This window comes from Trichechus manatus, unplaced genomic scaffold (assembly GCF_000243295.1).
Source record: "Trichechus manatus latirostris isolate Lorelei unplaced genomic scaffold, TriManLat1.0 scaffold00040, whole genome shotgun sequence".
NCBI lineage: Eukaryota > Metazoa > Chordata > Mammalia > Sirenia > Trichechidae > Trichechus > Trichechus manatus.
This window is the reverse complement of record NW_004443976.1, coordinates 1,035,503-1,055,376: the sequence shown is the minus strand read 5'-3', so window position 1 is coordinate 1,055,376 and position 19,874 is coordinate 1,035,503. Positions and strand designations below refer to the sequence as shown.

Below are 19,874 nucleotides of genomic sequence, written 5' to 3'. Positions count from 1 at the left end.
GCTGAGCTCTCAATCACTGTGCCACCAGGGCACCACATGTATGACAGAGGTTGGGAATAGAGGAATAAAAGATACAGAGGGGTTTATGGCCTGGAGTAAATGATCAGTGTTCACGCAGACTATAACGGGACATAAGAATGTAAACAAAGTACCTGGGAAAACGTGGGCAGGTCAGGCATGGTGCCACAGAGTCTAAGGTAAAGATCGAGCTGAGGTTTGAAGGATGAACAGAAATTTGTTAGACAAGTTAAATGTGTTGGAAAGTGGGGGAAAGCATGCTAAGGTGAGTTATCTAGTTATTAGTTATCCAACATACGCAAAGGCAGGGACACTGTCTTAGTTATCTAGTGCAGCTGTAACAGAAATAGCATAAATAAGTGGCTTTAACAAACAGAAGTTTATTTTCTCACAGTTTAGGACGCTAGAAGTCTGAATTCAGGGTGCTGGCTCTAGGGGAAGGCTTTTTATCTGTCAGCTCTGGGGGAAGGTCGTTGTTTCTTTGAGCTTCTGCTCCTGGGTGATCTTCATGTGGCTTGGCATTTCTCTTCCCTCATCTCTGCTTTGCTTGCTTGTTTAATCTCTTTTATACCTCTCAAAAGAGATTGACTCATGATACACCCTACACTAATCCTGCCTCATTAACATAACAAACAACCCATTCCCAAATGAGATTATAACCACAGGCATTGAGGTTAGGATTTACAACACATATTTTGGGGGAAAAAATTCAATCCATAACCGACAAAAAAAAGGAAGGTGTGTTTCAGGTACAGCTTAAATACGAGACTGGAGATGCAGAGGATAGACATAGATTGGTGTACCAGGCAGCCCTATCTATTTTTGTTATGGGAATAGAGATGATGTGTGTGTAAGTATGTGCTGGAAGATAAGGCTGAGCAGGTAGGAAGGGGGCACAGACTTGGGAGTGGGGCAATCCCACTTATCTTTGTTACAGGAAGATGTGTGTGTGCGCGCGTGTGTGTGTGCCCACTGGGAAAGGCAGGCAGGAGCCAGGCAATGAACAGCTTTGAGATCTTCCAAGTTCTGCCAAGCAATAGGTTATTGTGCCCCAAAGCACTTCAATGGACAGGGATTATAATTAGGAGGAACCTGCTTTGTTTTATTCTGTCAAAATCTAGCCTCTCTTTAACCCTCCCCTTTCCAGTCAGAGCACTTAGGAGCAGTGCCTTGCCTGTTCCAGGAACCCATTAACAACTATGGGACATGCATTTTAAAATCATTTGACTCATTAAATCAGCAGAACCTACAGACATTAAGGAACAGGGTAAAGTAACCAAGAGTAACCATTTATTGGCTAATGGCAGAGATCATGCTTTCCTTTCCTGAGCACTGAATTTTCCCCCCTTTCAGGAATTAGATAAGGGGTTTACCTGGGTGAGCTCCTCTGGCTAAATGTTTCCCTGAAATCAAGCAACAAAGTTCATTCAGAACAACAGGAAGAAAGAGTTGACCACACACAATGTTAACTGAAGTTACTCTTTACCAATTTACCACATTGGTCTTTCGAATACAGTAACAAATTGGTGACCTACCCTCCTTCAAAAAGTCAGGAATCAATTCCTCCTTCTACTCCTCACTTCTCCCCTGCCCAAGTGGCACAGTACTTAATGTCTGTAGGTGTGCCCCACTCTCACATTCCTGTTATGATATGACAGCCTCTCCAAACTGGCAGTACCAGCGAAAACATGAACATTTTATTCCAGCAGGGTTTGAAAACCATCAAGGCCCTAGTCTTTGAAATGACTGCCGGTCAGGTCTTTCCACAGCATGCCTCAGGCTTCTCTGCTCAAGGAAAAGAGCCCCCATTTCTACAGGACTCCTGAGGTCTTCTGTTCTTCGCCATTGAAAATAGTGGTAGGCTCAGACACTGCAGAGGTAGCCCCTGCACACAAGGAGTAGCACCATGGAGGTGGAGGTCTTGAAGCCAATGGCAGCTAGCTGCTTGGCAGTTGGCATGTCGTCCCCTGGATGCTGAGACTCCCTCCCATCCAACTGAGGTCTCCGCAGACCTTCTTCTGTTTTTGAATCCTAGTGTTGCCGTTTATTAAATGTGTGACCTCAGACAATTCTCTTAATTTCTCTGAGCATAGTTTTTTCATGTGAAAAAAAAGAAGATAATAAAACCTATCTTGTAGTGTTAGTCTAAGAATTAAATGAGATGACTTTGTGAAAGCATGTGTCAGATATGGAGTAGGTATAAAATAAAATGGTTGAAGCATGTGCTCTATAGCTAGGCTCGGTTCAAATCCCAGCTCTACTACTTATTAGTTGGATGACCTTGGGCAAACTGCTCAACCTCTCACTATGTCTCAGTTTCCTGTAACGCGGGAAAAATAACTGAATTATTTTGAGGATTAAGTAAGATACGACATTTAGTACAGTTTTTGTCACTGACAGCAATGGTCTAATACATATTTTCAATTACTATTATGAGCATAGGACTCTATAAAACTTCTTTCCCTTTGTCCTTTTCATTCTTTTCTTTGACGCATCTAAATCACCTAAAGCAAAATACCAAAGCTCTGCTTTTCTGGGTTATAAAACAAGATGCTAAAAGACTGGGGGTTGCATGTTTTCCGTGAATCTTCAAATTGGTTTCTTGTATTTATGTAACAAATTTACTATCCTTCTACTGCAGCATTTCGACAGTAGAGGACTGTTGATGAAGCTGCATGATCTGTAAAGGATATATAAAAAATGTAATAAATTAAGACAGATGACAAGAAAGTAAAGATCTTGATAAACAAGCCAACATCACTGGCTTGACTTCTGGTCTCACAACTCAGATCTGCCCCTGAAGAAAACAATTTACATTGCTGGGCCACAGCAGAAACTGCAGAGACAGAAGTCTGTGTGCAAATGGAGTGTCTGAACAGAAACCCATTAACATCAGTGAGGGAATACATCAGAACATACACGCACGGTATAAAAGGGAAGGATGTCATATTTAGAGTAAAAGGGTAGGATGTCGTATTTAAAAAACAAATGAGCAAATGATTTCTTTCACAAACTAACTCAAAACCATATACCTTTCAAGGTTTACAGATAAGGAAATTTAGGAGCAAAGTGATTAAGTAACTGGATTAGCTTACACAGCTAGTAACTGATAAAGTTGGAGTTTCTATCCAGGCAGTCTGGCACTAGATCTGTGCACTTTAAAACATGAGGAAATCTGCTGGCATAGATAAGAGAAGTTCCCCCATCATGATCTCAGTAGTTTACTCTGAACCAAGTAAAATTAAAAATAAATGTAAACTTTTAACTTCTCTTTGTAGGGCACTGAAAGAAACGAACAGGAGTTCTCCTCAGATCTGATACAATACACATCAATTCCCAACAAGGATATGATATGATAATATCTTTCTTAACTAGCGGCCAAATCACAGTTAATAGTTGCTACTGTAACAGAAATTCAAGTGGGTGGCTTTAACGAAAAGAAATTTGTTTTCTCAGAGTTTGGGAAGCTAGAAGTCTGGAAGGGTGCCAGCTCTAGGGGATGGTTTTCTCTGTCGGCTCTGAAGGAAGGTCCTTGTCTCTTTGAGCTTCTGCTCCTCGGTGATCTTCATCTGGCTTGGCATCTCTCATCCCCCATCTCTGCTTCTTTCCCTTGCTTGTTGAACCTCTTTTGGCTTGTTGAATCTCTTTTATATCTCGCGAGATTGATTTAAGACATACCCTATACTAATCCTTTCTCATTTTAACATAACAAAGACATCTCATTCCCAAATGGGATTATAACCACAGGCATAGAGTTTAGGATTTACAACACATAATTTGGGGGGGACAAAATTCAATCCATAACAATGGTAAAACACTAGATGTGTTTTCAATCAAATCATTAATACAAATAAGGTTGCTTCCTCTTACCACCATTATTTAACATAGTTCAAGAAATTCTAGTTGAAGCAATAACTGGAACAGAAAGAGGCCCACGTTGAAAAATGGAAGACTACTATATTATTTGCAGATGATATAGCTGTTTACCTATAAAACTTAAGATAATCAACTGAAATACAGTTAGGCTTTCAAAAGAAGTTTCATAAGTGGATGAATATAAAAGAAATACACATAAAAATTGATAAATCTTCTATACATCAACAGTAAATTCCTGGATAATATGTTAGAAAAAATTTTTGTTCACAACAATAAAAAATAAAACAAATCAAAATAACCTTAGCAATAACTGTTTAAGACCTACAAAAAGAAAACTACAAAAGTTCTATACTTTTATTTACTAATTCCTCATCCAGAAACCTATTTAAAAATTCACTGTAATACTTAAAGATTAGAAAAGTTTAAATATTCAATAGTAGGAGAATGTTAAAAAAATTATGATTCATGCTTATGATAAAATCTTTGTAATCATAAAGACTTTTAAGCATGACATGGGAAAATGCTAAAAGTACTCTCTGGTGAAAAAAAGCAGGATATAAAATTGTCTATACCCAAACTGGAACAGTAGGGAACAGAGGACTCCCTGAGACTATAGTTCTGAGATCCTCTTTAAACCTAGAGCCAAGACTATCCGGAGATCACCTTTTATCGAAACAGTAGAGTGGCACATAAAATAAAAGATATACCTGTAAGATCGATGCTCTACTTAAAAACCATCCTATGAGACCAAAAGGTCAACAATTACTAAAAAGCAAAGATGAGAAGATAAGGGGCAGGGAAACTAGAGTACCAGAAATGGAACAACACAATTAAAAGAGAATGTTGACACACTGTGATAAATGTAACTAATGTCACTAAATAATTTGTGCAGAAATTGTCAAATGGGAACCTAACTTGTGTAAATTTCACCACAAACTCAATAAAATATTATTTAAAAAATAGTAAAATTGCCCATACCATCTGTTATGGATTGAATTGTATCCCTCAAAAATATGTATGTAAATCCTAACTCCTATACCTGTGGTTATATTCCCATTTGGGAACAGGTTTTGTTATGTTAACAAGGCAATATTAGTGTAGGGTACGTCCTAAGTCAATCTCTTTTGAGATATAAAAACAGCAGATTGAGCAAGCAATGAAGCAGAAGCAGAGGTGAGGGAAAACAGACACCACACCACAGGAAGATCACCAAGGAACTGAGAAACAAGCTGAGAAGAGACAAGGACCTTCCCCCAGAGATGACAGAGACAGAAAGCCTTCCCCTAGAGCTGGTACCCTGAATTTGGACGTCTAGCTTCCTAAACCGTGAGAAAATAAATTTCAGTTTGTTAAAGCTACCCACTTACGGTATTTCTTCATAGCAGCACTAGATAATTAAGACACCATCTGATGCTAATTTTGTTTCATACTAGTGTTTTTCTCTGGGCAGGTGATTTCTCATCCACCTCTCCCCAGTTTACATGACACCAAACTTCCAACTCTTCTCATTATTGTTTGCCATTTTCTCTTCCTCTGAATCATCCCTGGTCTACTCTCTATCACTTCATCTGATCTATCCGCAATTTCATCCACTCCAATGGTTTTAATCCTCCTATATGCTAAAATCTCCTAATCTGTTATCACCTCATAACCCAATTCTCCTCTTTTGCACATTATTCTATCTAATCTTTATCCACCTAGATATCTATGCCTATAATTTCCATTATCCAAAATTTCTCCTGTTCCTTCATCTCACATTTCTGAATAGTCATTAATCCTGTCATTTAGACCCCCTGAATAACATTTGAATTCATGCCCTCATCTCCATCTCAGATACTGCTGCTCTAAATTGAGACATTTTCCTTCCACCTGGACAAATGCAATAGACTAACTGGTCTACAGTCTTAATCTCTTCAATCCATTCTATCATCATCGTTGCATTCTAAAGCACAAAAAGACTACTTTCCACTAGTCATAGTTTGTTTCTATGTGATGTCATGAGAGTTCAAACAGGAAAAAAAAGCATGTTCTGCCAAGGCTAATTCATTCACATCTCACCTAAACTTTCACCTTGCTTTTCCATTGCAAAAAACAGAACAAAAAACTAAAGCAGATGATGAGATGAAAAAGGAAATGCAGGGAGCATGACTTAGCTCATGGACAATGCATGGAACTAAGCCAAGCTAACATCCATTGGACTTTTCTCACCAAAGTAGTCTCAATCAGCTTAGAGTCATTAAGAGCTTCTTCCCATTCCCAGGCTTTCCTGTGGATGTTCTAAAGGCACTAGGCAGCTTTCTAGGTGCTACCCAGAAAACTTATTTTAATGTCTTTTTGGATGACTTCCTTTGTTTAACCTATTGTTTGTTCTTTGCTTTAGACTTGACAGTTGAAATACATCTCCTTGTTCTGTATCCTAAACAGTTGTATACTCTGTCCCTGGGACCTCAGCCTAGTTGAATCCCCTAGGCCTTCACTAACCTAACTGAACCAAAAATAGAAGTCTATAGTGATATGTGATAAAGCATACAGACTTTGCAACACAGTGAGACAAAATTGTTTGTTTTTTGTGTTTTAATTTACTAGGTTAGAAGGAGCATTTAAATTTGGCACCAATTTATATGAAGACCTTTGTGGAATATATTGTATACAATCCTGCTTAATTAAAAGAAATATCTTGATCATTATTTCCACTTTCTTGAGAACCTGATGCATTATATCAGTTTCACACTAGGTTTAATACAGCTATGCCTTCTGAGGTTACTAAGTGCATAGAGCTATTCCTCAAATGATAATTGGTTCTACCATATCATGTTTCTTTAGTCTGCTTTTTATTTTTGGCCTCCTCTCTTGCTATTACTTTCTGCTTACAGCCTTTCCCAGAGCTCTTCTTTGCTCTTCCACTAAAAACGCTGAAAATACTAGATACTGGCCTTTCCTAGTGTCTAGTAGCTACAGTGGTTGGAAAGGAAGCAGAAGTGGTGGTGGTGGTGAGCACTCAGGGCAGGAAACATGAGAGGAAGTCTGCTGGGGACTTCTGGCTTTCCTCTGTGATATAAAGAGCTGTCCAGAAGGAAATACCCTCTTCTTGGCAGCACAAAATTATGTGTGCATGTGACATCTGGAACTGCTGCAATTACCTCATAACCATGAGGGAAGGTATGCTGACAAGGTAAAAATGGCCATGTAGAAAGATGGAAAGTACTTGGGTCTTTGATGATGTTGTGGAGTCAACCTGTAACCATCCTGTCTGTAGATAACTTCATATGTGAGAAGACAAATCTTGTTGAAGCCACCTAAGTGGATCCGAGATTTTACAACTTCCCCTTGAGAAATTACTCATTTGTAATATATTAGACTCATTCATCTGCTTGTACCAGTAACTTTTGTCCCTTGTCTAATAATATACTGGATCTAATCTTCTCTGGGTAAAAAACAAACAAAACCCCAACACAAAAACAAACTGAGAACAAATTTGTTGGAATGATATATAAAATTAGAATATATAAGAGGTGAGAGAGGGCAGTGGGTACCTTCTTTATATACAGACTTGGTGACTTTTATTTTGGAAGTTCTTTGCTGGACCTTAGCTGTGTATCTAGAATCTAGACAACAGAAACTAGGCAGGTGAGCTATGTTCTCCTTCTAGACTTCCCTGGTACGTCCCAGAATATAAGGTAAACAGTTTAAGTGAAGTAACCAGTTTACCTTGTAGGCAGTGACACTATCCAAACAGGGGTTAGGTCCTGGACATGACTAGATATAGATTACTTCTTTCCCTAGTACTTCTGTCCTGTAAAAATTCTGTTTTCTAGGAATGAATTGAAAACATAAGCAAAATTATTCCTTTGGCCTTTTATGTGTATCTACAGTACTGCAGTTTTTCTTTGTACATAAGAAAAAGAACTTGTCTCTTCATCCATCATGTTTTAAAGTTGTGCTACCACCTTCCTGCATATTACTCAATAATAGAAGAGAAAAACTTCAAAAAAGGAAGCAAGTACAAATGAATTTGTAATAAACTTCAAAAGCTAGGTTGCTGGTGAGGAGCAGATTTTTAATCCCAAAAGGTAATGAAACTCAGAGGGCAAACAAACCCCAGTTGCTGTTATACAGATCTTTGATTTTCTTTTTTTAATTGAAGAGGGATGTCAGTAATAATACAGTAAAATACATCTATACATGTTAGAAAATAGGAGAAAAGGTATGTGGTATGGTACGTCTTTTTTTTTTTAATTATAAAGATTTTCAAACAAAGGGGAAAGTTAATAGTTTAATCAACACTTACGTACATTCCATCGAGGTTCAGATTGTAAATATTTTGCCATTTGCTTAATCTATAAATGTATGTATTTTTCTCTGAATCATTTTAAAGTAAATTGCAGATAGCATGGTTAGAGTCATATTATATTTAATCTTGGTCTTCAATATTTGCTGCTCTGAGTGCGTGTAGTAACAGCTTTTTCCCATTCATATTTTGTTAAATTCTTAAAAAGATTAAAGACACAAATAACTAATTATGTTAGCGGTGTTAGAAAGCAAGATTTTCAGAGAAAGAAGAGATAAAATTGAAAAGATCAAAGACATCAAACAAAACAACTGAAATACTAACTTTGAATCGTAACCATCAGTATATATTCTTGATTTTCTCTCTTTTAAAAAAAAATATATATATATTCTAGTTCTGTCCACTATAAAGGTCAAGTATCAATGAGAAATAATAACACTATGGCAATGAATACTCCTAGTGCCCTGGTTATGGTTTCTAAATACCATTCTGCACTAAGAGAAACCAAGGCTCCTTGGAGGAATGGCTGATTCCAGAACTGGAGCAGGAAAAGTTTACAAGACGGTATGGAAAATCTCATTCTCAAAAGCAAGGAAACCATAAAAGACTAAAGAGGTCGTATTAAAAGAACATACGAACCAACATGAAAAGGCTTCCACTGGACAAAGATGACACAATTTGAGCATCAAAGAAAATAATGACCGAAACAGAAACACCAAATATATAAAAACATGTTAAGTTCCTAATGAAGCAAAAAAACCCCTACACCTTATCCCCTACCCCAAGAAATAAATAATGTCTGGATAACCATTGGAGGTAACTAGGGCATCAACAACTTATCCTGAAAGTGGCAATTAAAGGGAAAGAATTAACATTTATCCTGTCTTTTTTGTTCAAATTATATAACAGGCAATTAAACAGCCCTAGTTGATAGGGAAAGTTCTGCTTTACAGAACAAGCATAGAATGTGTGAGAGAATTAGAAACTTGCCATTTTGCAACTTCTAGTTAATTAATGATTCAGCTAATAATCATGAAAATATTACATGAAAGGTTGATGGAGGTCTTTAAAAAGAAGGAGCAAGCCACTGCCATCTGAACTCACTGATAAGTCTTAGAATCGTTATGTGATACAACCAGATAGTATGTGCCTCCTAGTATGAAGCAATATGACACACATAGTACAGCCTATGAAGTATTCTTGTTCACAAAAGATAGACTTAAAGCTAATCATGCTTTTCCATTTAATTTCTAGTTCACAAGAAACATAGAGGATAAAAGAACAACTTAGACAACACCATGAGGAAGCAGACAGAGAAATTCAGAATGCAGGAAGTTCTTTACAACAACTAAACATTCAAAGGCATAGTGACAGAAGGGCGGAGGAAATAAATGCAGAATACCAATCAACTATAATGTTTAGATTCTGATTTGAACAAATCAACTGTAAAAAGATATTTTTGAGCTAATTGGAAAAATTTCAGTATCAGCTGGATGTTGGATGATACCAAGGAATTAACATGTAATTTTGTTAGATGTGATGATAATGGTATTGTGGCTATACGAAAAAACACCCATCTTCTTAAGAGATGCAAACCTAAGTACATAAGGGTGAAATAATCTGACGACTGGCGTTTTCTTTAAAATACTTAACACACACACACACACACATACACACACACACGGAGGTAAGTGGGGACAGATGAAGCAAGTACAACAAAGTTTTGATAATTGTTGTTGTTATTGTTGTTAGGTGCCATTGAGTTGGTTCCGACTCATAGCGACCCTATGCACCACAGAACGAAACACTGCCTGGTCCTGCGCCATGCTCACAATCGTTATGCTTGAGCCCATTGTTGCAGCCACTGTGTCAATCCATCTCATTGAGGGTCTTCCCCATTTTCGCTGACCCTGTACTTTACCAAGAATGACATCCTTCTCTAGGGACTGATCCCTCCTGACAACATGTGCAAGGTATGTAAGACATAGTCTCGCCATCCTTGCTTCTAAGGAGCATTCTGGTTGTACTTCTTCTAAGATAGATTTGTTCGTTCTTTTGGCAGTTCATGCTATATTCAATATTCTTCACTGATACCACAACTCAAAGGCATCAATTCTTCTTCGGTCTTCCTTATTCACTGTCCAGCTTTCGCATGCATATAATGCAATTGAAAATATCATGGCTTGGGTCATGCGTGCCTTAGTCTTCAAGGTGATGTCTTTGCTTTTCAGCACTTTAAAGAGGTCTTTTGCAGCAGATTTGCCCAGTGCAATGTGTCTTTTGACTTCCTGACTGCTGCTTCCATGGGTGTTGATTGTGGATCCAAGTAAAATGAAATCCTTGACAACTTCAATCTTTTCTCCATCTATCATGTTGCTTACTGGTCCAGTCGTGAGGATTTTTGTTTTCTTGATGTTGAGGTGTAATCCATACAGAAGGCTGTGGTCTCTGATCTTCACCAGTAAGTGCTTCAAGTCCTCTTCACTTCCAGCAAGCAAGGCTGTGTCATCTGCATATCACAGGTTGTTAACGAGTCTTTCTCCAATCCTGATACCCCTTTCTTCTTCATATAGTCCAGCTTCTTGGATTATTTGCTCAGCATACAGATTGAATAGGTATGGTGAAAGGATGTAACACTGATGCACACATTTCCTGACTTTAAACCATGCAATATCCCCTTGTTCTATCCGAACAACTGCCTCTTGATCCGTGTACAGGTTTCCTCATGGGCACAATTAAGTGTTCTGGAATTCCCATTCTTTGCAATGTTATCCATAATTTGTTATGATCCACACAATCAAATGCCTTTGCGTAGTCTATAAAACACAGGTAAACATCTTTCTGGTATTCTCTGCTTTCAGCCAGGCTCCATCTGACATCAGCAATGATATCCCTGGTTCCACGTCCTCTTCTGAATCCAGTCTGAATTTCTGGCAGTTCCCTGTCGACATACCGCTGCAACCGCCTTTGAATGATCTTCACAAAATTTTACTTGTGTGATATTAATGATATTGTTTGATAATTTCCATATTCAGCTGGATCACCTTTCTTGGGAATAGGCATAAATATGGATCTCTTCCAATCGATTGGCCAGGTAGCTGTCTTCCAAATTTCTTGGCAAAGACAAGTGAGCACTTCCAGTGCTGCATCCATTTGTTGAAACATCTCAATTGATATTCTGTTAATTCCTGGAGCCTTGTTTTTCGCCAATACCTTCAGTGCAGCTTGGACTTCTTCCTTCAGTTCCTGATCATATGGTACCTCCTGAAATGTCTGAACATTGACCAATTCTTTTTTGTGCAGTAACTCTGGGTATTCCTTTCATCTTCTTTTGATGCTTCCTCAGTTGTTTAATATTTTCCCCATAGAATCCTTCACTATTGCAACTCGAAGCTTGAATTTTTTCTTCAGTTTTTTCAGCCTGAGGAATGCCAAGCGTGTTCTTCCCTTTTGGTTTTCTATCTCTAGCTCTTTACACGTCATTATAATACTTTACTTTGTCTTCTTGAGCCACCCTTTGAAATCTTCTGTTCAATTCTTTTATTTCATCGTTCTTCCTTCTGCTGTAGCTACTTGACATTCAAGAGCAAGTTTCAGAGTCTCTTCTGACATCTATTTTGGTCTTTTCTTTCTTTCCTGTCTTTTGATGACCTCTTGCTTTCTTCATGTATAATGTCCTTGATGTCATTCCACAACTCATCTGGTGTTCGGTCATTAGTATTCAACGCATCAAATCTATTCTTGAAAAGGTCTCTAAATTCCGGTGGGATATACTCAAGGTTGTACTTTGGCTCTCGTGGACTTGTTCTAATTTTCTTGTTTCAACTTGAAGTTGCATATCAGCAATTGATGGTCTGTTCTGCAGTCAGTCCCTGGCCTGGTTCTGACTGATGATATTGAGCTTTTCCATTGTCTCTTTCCACAGATGCAGTCGATTTGACTCCCATGTATTCCTTTTGGTGAGGTCCATGTGTATAGTCACCGTTTATGTTGGTGAAAAAGGTATTTGCAATGAAGAAGTCATTGGTCTTGCAAAATTCGATCATGTAATCTCTGGCATCATTTTATCACCAAGGCCATATTCGCCAACTACTGATCCTTCTTTCCATCTTTTGCATTCCAATCCCCAGTAATGATCAATGCATCCTGATTGCATGTTCGATTAATTTCAGACTGAAGAAGTTGGTAAAAATCTTCAATTTCTTAATCTTTGGTCTTAGTGGTTGGTGCATAAATGTGAATAATAGTTGTATTAACTGGTCTTCCTTGTAGGCGTACAGATATTATCCTATCACTGATAGCAACATACTTCAGGATAGATCCTGAAATGTTCTTTTTGACGATGAATGCAACACCATTCCTCTTCAAGTTGTCATTCCCGGCACAGCAGACCATATGGTTGTCTGATTCAAAATAACTCCTACCAGTCCATTTCAGCTCACTAATGCCTAGGATATCGATCTTTATGCATTCCATTTCATTTTTAACGATTTCCAATTTTCCTAGATTCATACCTCGTACATTCCCTGTTCCGATTATTAATGGATGTTTGTAGCTGTTTCTTGTCATTTTGAGTTGTGCCACATCAGCGAATGAAGGTCCTGAGAGCTTGACTCCATCCACATCATTAAGGTCGACTCTACTTTGAGGAGGCAGCTCTTCCCCAGTTGTCTTTTGAGTGCCTTCCAACCTGGGGGGCTCATCTTCTGGCACTATATCAGACAATGTTCCACTGCTATTCATAAGGTTTTCACTGGCTATTTCTTTTCAGAAGTAGACTGCTGGGTCTTTCTTCCTAGTCTGTCCTAGCCTGGAAGCTCACCTGAAACCTGTCTACCATGGGTGACTTTGCTGGTATTTGAACACCGGTGGCATAGCTTCCAGCATCACAGCAACACGCAAGCCTCCACAGTACGACAAACTGATAGACATGTGGGGGTGATAATTGTTAGGTTTAGGTAATAGGCATATGGGGTTTATGACAGTGTTCTCAATATTTTTTGAATTTTTTAAGGTAAATTTCAAAGATTAAAGAAAAGTAGCTATTTTAAGACACAATATCTGAACAGAAGTTGATAAACTATATTTGCATTACATTGTTATTTAAAAACAAATGTTAAACTATTTTAAGTAGACCTCCCAAATCAGATATTCTTACAAACCCACGTTAGTTTTTTGGGTCTTTTGAGTATACCACTGCATATTTATTGCCAATGAATTTTTACATCGTTAAAAGATACATTACCTGTTGTCAATAATCATTACACTGGAGTATGGAATCCCCAAAACATCACAGCTCTGCAAAAGTTCTTTCTTACGAATCTCTCCTTGATTGTAGTAATTTCCTGAGGATAAAAAATATATATCGGTAGGTTTCTTAAACAGGGAAGGCCTATCTATTATCACTCATTCTTATTTGATCTTGTTTCATAAAGGATTTAAGCTAAATGTGTAGCTATGATAAAAAGGTGAAGAAAATATAACACTAAGGTTACTTATCAGATACTGTTGTGAGACTACAGCAGCACAATCTTTAGAACCGCCATTTATAATTCTTCCCCATATGTATATTTATATCTATCTATATATATGTATCTGCATTTTAGCTACATGCTAGAGGCAGCATGGTATGAGGCCAAGAGTACTGGCTTTGGAGTTGAACAGATGTAGAATACTGACCCTTGTACAGCAATTGTAAAGTTTTGAAAAGCAAAGATACCACCTTGAAGACTAAGGTGCGCCTGACCCAAGCCATGGTGTTTTCAATCACCTCCTATGCATGTGAAAGCTGGACGATGAACAAAGAAGACCAAAGAAGAACTGATGCCTTTGAATTGGGGTGTTGGAGAAGAATACCGAATATACCATGGATGGCCAAAAGAACAAACAAATCTGTCTTAGAAGAAGTACAGCCAGAATGCTCCTTAGAAGCAAGGATGGCAAGACTACATTGCACGTACTTTGGCCATGTTGTCAGGAGGGATCAGTCCCTGGAGAAGGACATTGTGCTTGGTAAAGTAGAGGGTCAGCGAAAAAGAGGAAGACCCTCAATGAGACAGACTGACGAAGTGGCTGCAACAATAGGCTTAAGCATAACAACGATTGTGAGGATGGCGCAGCACCAGGCAGTGTTTCGTTCCATTGTATGTAGGGTCGCTAGGACTCGGAACCGACTTGATGGCATCTAACAGTAACAACACATAGCCACTCAAAACAAGTGGGGTAACTGGATACACTTAGTTTGGGCCCCTTTAAATTGACAGTCTCAAATACCTGTTTAACATGTATTTAAAGAAGAGGCTGCTACTCTTGGGTATTCTAGGAAAATTTGAAGGTCTTATTCAGGAAAACGTTCTCCTTTAAAGAGTTTAGCAGTTACCAAAGGCTGCCCCTGACGGATCTCAATCACACCAGCATCCCAAATGGTTTATCTACTCTTTACTTTCCCAACACATAGACTATACTTCTTAGGAATAGTTCTGGCAAATATAACGTCTTTGTATCCTTACAAATAATATGTAGTGAAGTCTGGTAACACTTAGATTGCACTTATGAGCAACTGTCTAGCTAATGCACTCCTTAATTAAACTCTCCAGCAAATAACTGCATGTGTAATTTGTGCAAGTTACTTATTTATCCTGAGCCACAATTTCTTCACCTATAAAGTGAGGATAACAGCCATCTCATAAGGCTTGCCTGAGGAGTATATGAGATAATACATGTAGCCCCCGACTTATGATGGGGTTCCGTCCTGACAACTCTTTCGTAAGTCGGTTCTGACTTAAGTTGAATACCTCATTTTTTTTTTAGTTTTCATTATTATTGCCTTTTACAATCAGTATCTTTCCAAATCGTAACACTGAACATCTGCGAGTGAACATCTGACAATGATAACATCAGCAAATTACCCACCACATCACTGTATTTAGTACATATTACTAACGATAAGACGTAAAAACAAACAAAAACAAACACATGGTTGTAAGTGCATTTCATTATAACTCAAATTCGTCGTGAGTTGGGGACTACCTGTAATACCAAAGCACCTAGTCCAATGCCTTACACACAATATACTGCTAGTTTTCTCTTTTCCTGAAATCTCTGTCTTTACCTCCCCATCCTCTTCTTCCTTTCTGCCTGAATTATGACTCATCTTCATATTCTAGATCAAACGTCACTTCCTCTGGGAAGCCTTCTATTTTCCCTGGCAAGTAGTCATTTCCAGTATTCTGCTTATAAATGTAAGCTTTTCTCCATGATCGGATTATTAATTTCTAAATGTTATTAACCTTAAAAGTGACAATCTCATATCTGATAAGAATGTATCAACCAAAATAGAGATAAAACTTTACTTAACAACAAAAACACAAATAACCCAATCATAAAATGGGTAAAGGACTTGAATAGACATTTCACCAAAGAGGACATTCAAATGACCATCAAACACATGAAAAGATGTTCAATGTCATTAGCCATCAAAACCAACCAAACCAAAGCCACTGCCTTCGAGGTGATTTCGACTCATAGCAACCCTACAGGACAGAGTAGAATTGTCCCATAGGGTTTCCAAGGAGTGGCTGGTGGATTTGAACTGCTGACCTTTTGGTTAGCAGCCAAGCTCTTAAACACTGTGCTACCAGGGCTCCCATTAGCCATTTGCATCTCTCTCATTAGCCATCAGAGAGATGGAAATCAAAACTACAATAAGATACTATTTCACTCCAACTAGGATGGATAGCAATGGGTATGGGTAGGATGACCAAAGATTAAAAAAAAAAACAGAAAATAACAAATGTTGGTGAGGATGTGGGGAAACTGGAGCTCTTATCTTATCCATTGCTGGTGGGAATGCAAAATGGTACATTTGTTGTGGAAAACAGCGTGGCAGTTTCCCAAAAAACTGAAAATAGAACTACCATATGACCCAGCAATTCCACTTTTAGGTATATACATAAAAGACTTGAAAGCAGAGACTCAAACAGAGACTTGTACACCAGTGTTCCTTGCAGCACGATTCACAATAGCCAAAAGGTAGAAACAACCTAAATGACCATCAACAGATGAATGAATTAAAAAAATGTGCATACATACAATGGAATACTACTGAGCCAGCAGCAGAAAAGAAGTCTTGATACATGCTACAATATGGATAGAGCTTGAAGACATTATGCTGAGTGAAATAAGTCAATCACAAAAGGACAAATATTGCACCATCTCACTTATATAAAAAAGACAAGAAAAGGCAAATGTATAGAGACCAGAGTTTATTAGTGGTTACCAGGGGTGGTGGGTGGGGAGAGAGAAAAGGGGCTAACAGTGATGGAAAAATTGCATTGATTAAGGGTAAGGTTACACAGCTGATTACTGTTATTGCTGTCAATAAGTTGTATACCTGGAAAAGTTGTGTGATACATATACTTACAACAATGACCAAAAAAAAAAAAAAAAAAGAAAAGAAAAGAGTTGCTGCTGACGAAGAAAGGCAAAAAAATTGATGTCTATTCGCCTGAAGCAACGGAAGAAGAAAAAGAGTCAGGAACAGGAGTATATAGAATGAATGGGTGGCTATTTGTCTTCATGAACAACTAACTGCCCTCTTTGCTATGAGACCAGAAGAGCTGGATGGTGGCCAGCTACCATTAGTGAAATTTTTGATCAAAGATTCTACAGAAGAATGCTGATCAAAAGGGGGGAAAATATGGACTAGAATTTCAAATTCTTATGGACTCTAGACTTTCTGAATTCATGGGGGCTGGATAAACCCCTGCAACTACTACCCTGAAATAATCTTTAAAACTTAAACTAAAAATATCCCCTGGAGTTGTCTTTAAACCAAATAACATTGTTCTTGTCAGGTGTCGTCAAGTTGGTTCTGGCTCATAGTGACCCTGTGTTTAACAGAACGAAACACTGTCCAGTGCTGTGCCATCCTCACAATCATTGCTATGTTTAAGCCTATTGTTGCACCCACTATGTCAATCCATCTGGTTGAGGGTCTTCCTCTTTTCTGATTACCTTCTACTGTACCAAACATGATGTCCTTCAGGGACCGGTCCCTCCTGATAACGTATCTAAAGTATATAAGACAAAATCTTGCCATCCTCCCTTCTAAGGAGCATTCTGTCTGTACTTCTTCCAAGACAGATTTGTTCATTCTTCTGGCAGTCCATGGTATAGTCAATATTCTTTGCCAATAACATAATTCAAATGTATCAATTCTTCAATCTTCCTTATTCATTGTCTAGCTCTTGCATGCATATGAGGCAACTGAAAATACCATGGCTTGGGTCAGGTGCATCATAGTCCTCAAAATGACATCTCTGCATTTTAACACTTTATAAAGAGGTCTTTTGCAGCAGATTTGTCCAATGTAGTACATTGTTTGATTTCTTGACTGCTGCTTCCATGGTGTTGATTGTGGATCCAAGTAAAATGAAATCCTTGACAATCTCAATATTTTCTCCGTTTATCGTGATGTTGCTTATTGGTCCAGTTGTGAGGATTTTTGTTTTCTGTATGTTGAAGTGTAATCTATACTGAAGTCTATAGTCTTTGATCTTTGTCCGTAAGTGCTTCAAGCCCTCTTCGCTGTCAGCAAACAAGGTTTTGTGATCTGCGTATCACAGGCTGTTAAGGAGTCTTCCATTAATCCTGATGCCATGTTCTTCTTCATACAGTCCAGCTTCTTAGATTATTTGCTCAGCATACAGACTGAATAAGTGCGGTGAAAGGATACACCCGACGCACACTTTTCCTGGTTTTAAACCATGCAGTATCCCCTAGTACTGTTTGAACGACTGCCTCTTGCTCTATGTACAGGTTTCGCATGAGCACAATTAAGTGCTCTGTAATTCCCATTCTTTGCAATGTTATTCATAATTTGTTATGATCCACACAATTGAATGCCTTTGTGTACTCTACAAAACACAGGTAAACATCTTTCTGGTATTTTCTGCTTTCAGGCAAGATCCATCTGACATCAGCAATGATATCCCCGTTTCACGTCCTTTTCTAAATCTGGCTTGAATTTCTGGCAGTTCTCTGTTGATATATTGCTGCAGCCGTTTTTGAATTACCTTCAGCAAAATGTTACTTGTGCGAGAACCAAAATACGACCTTGACTATCCCACCTGAATTTGGAGACCATCTCAAGAATAGATTCGATGTGTTGAACACTAGACGAGTTGTGGGGTAACATCAAGGACATCACATATAAAGAAGGCAAAAGGTCATTAAACAGACAAGAAAGAAAGAAAGGACCAAAATGGATGTCAGAAGAGACTCTGAAACTTGCTCTTATATGTACAGTAGCTAAAGCAAACAGAAGAAATGATGAAGTAAAAGAGCTGAACAGATTTCAAAGGGTGGCTCAAGAAGACAAAGTATTATAATTAAATGTGCAAAGACCTGGAGTTAGAAAATCAAAAAGGAAGAACACAGTCAGTATTTCTCAAGCTGAAATAATTGAGGAAAAAATTCAAGCCTAGAGTTGCAATTCTGAAGGATTGTACGGGCAAGATGTTGAAAGACACAGGAAGCATCAAGAGAAGATGGAAGGAATACAGAGTCACTGTACCAAAAGGAAATGGTTGACATTCAACTATTTCAGGAAGTAGCATATGATCAAGAGCTGATGGTACTGAAGGAAGAAGCACAAGCTGCACTGAAGGCACTGATGAAAAACAAGGCTCCAGGAATTGATGGAATACCAACTGAGATGTTTCAACAAACAGATGCAGCACTGGAAGTGCTCACTCATCTATGCCAAGAAATTTGGAAGACAGCTACCTGGCCAACTGACTGGAAGAGATCCATATTTGTACCCATTCCAAAGAAAGGTGATCCAACAGAATGTGGACATTATCTAACAATATCATTAATAACACATGCAAGTAAACAAAATCATAGTTAACCTTAATTAGTAAAATATGTTTCCCTTGAGCATGATGCTCTTTTAAGAACTATCAAATTGACAACAGCAACTGGAAAGATTAGATAGGAACCTCAGGAGGCAGTGAGTTTATGTTAATGGCAGAGAAACAACTTAGAAAAGGAGGGTGAGAATGGTTGCACCACTCAAAGAATGTAATCAATGTCACTGAATTGTACATGCAGAAACGGATGAATTGGTGTATGTTTTGCTGTATATATTCTTGACAACAAATTAAAAAATAGTTACTGTCTCATCAACTTTGTATCATTTCAGGTGTCCAGCATACTGGACTCCACTTACTGGTCCAGTTAACTCAGAGACAAACTCCCACATGAAACCTTTTGGCTTTGGCAGGGGTTACTCTATTGCTAAGAATCCTGGTGCACAATGCTTAAGCTCTCCGTCCCTAACAAAAAGGTCTGTGATTTGAACCCACCAGTGGCTCCATGGGAGAAAAGACCTGGCAAGCTGCTCCTATAAAGATTACAGCCTTGGAAACCCTATGGGGCAGTTCTACCCTGTCCTATAGGGTCACTATCAGTTGTAATCTACTCGAAGGCACACAACAACTCTATTGCTACCTTTGAACTGTTTAAATCCAGATAGGAGACAGTCATTACATTGTATCAAACAAAGAGAATGACCCAAAAAAGACTTCAGAAACTAGCTTTAAATTTGTATTATCCTCATCACAACTTTTTGAGTTTTCTTTTGAATCACACAGAAAATACAGTCATGCATCGCTTAATGTCCATAATA

The 19,874-nt window shown here is 38.3% G+C and overlaps 1 protein-coding gene across 4 annotated transcripts in view; it reads right to left on the bottom strand.

Moving 5' to 3' along the window:
• PIGL (phosphatidylinositol glycan anchor biosynthesis class L) overlaps positions 1-19,874 on the bottom strand; it is a 105,250-nt gene that overhangs the window by 73,038 nt on the left and 12,338 nt on the right. For all 4 annotated transcript variants that reach the window (XR_002824047.1, XR_002824048.1, XM_004375963.2 and 1 more), the window contains exon 2: positions 13,428-13,527. Coding sequence is in view for 2 of the 4 variants with exons in the window: in XM_004375963.2 (XP_004376020.2) it covers positions 13,428-13,527 (100 nt within the window). In the remaining 2 variants the exon portion in view is untranslated. The remainder of the gene's footprint in view (positions 1-13,427; positions 13,528-19,874) is intronic.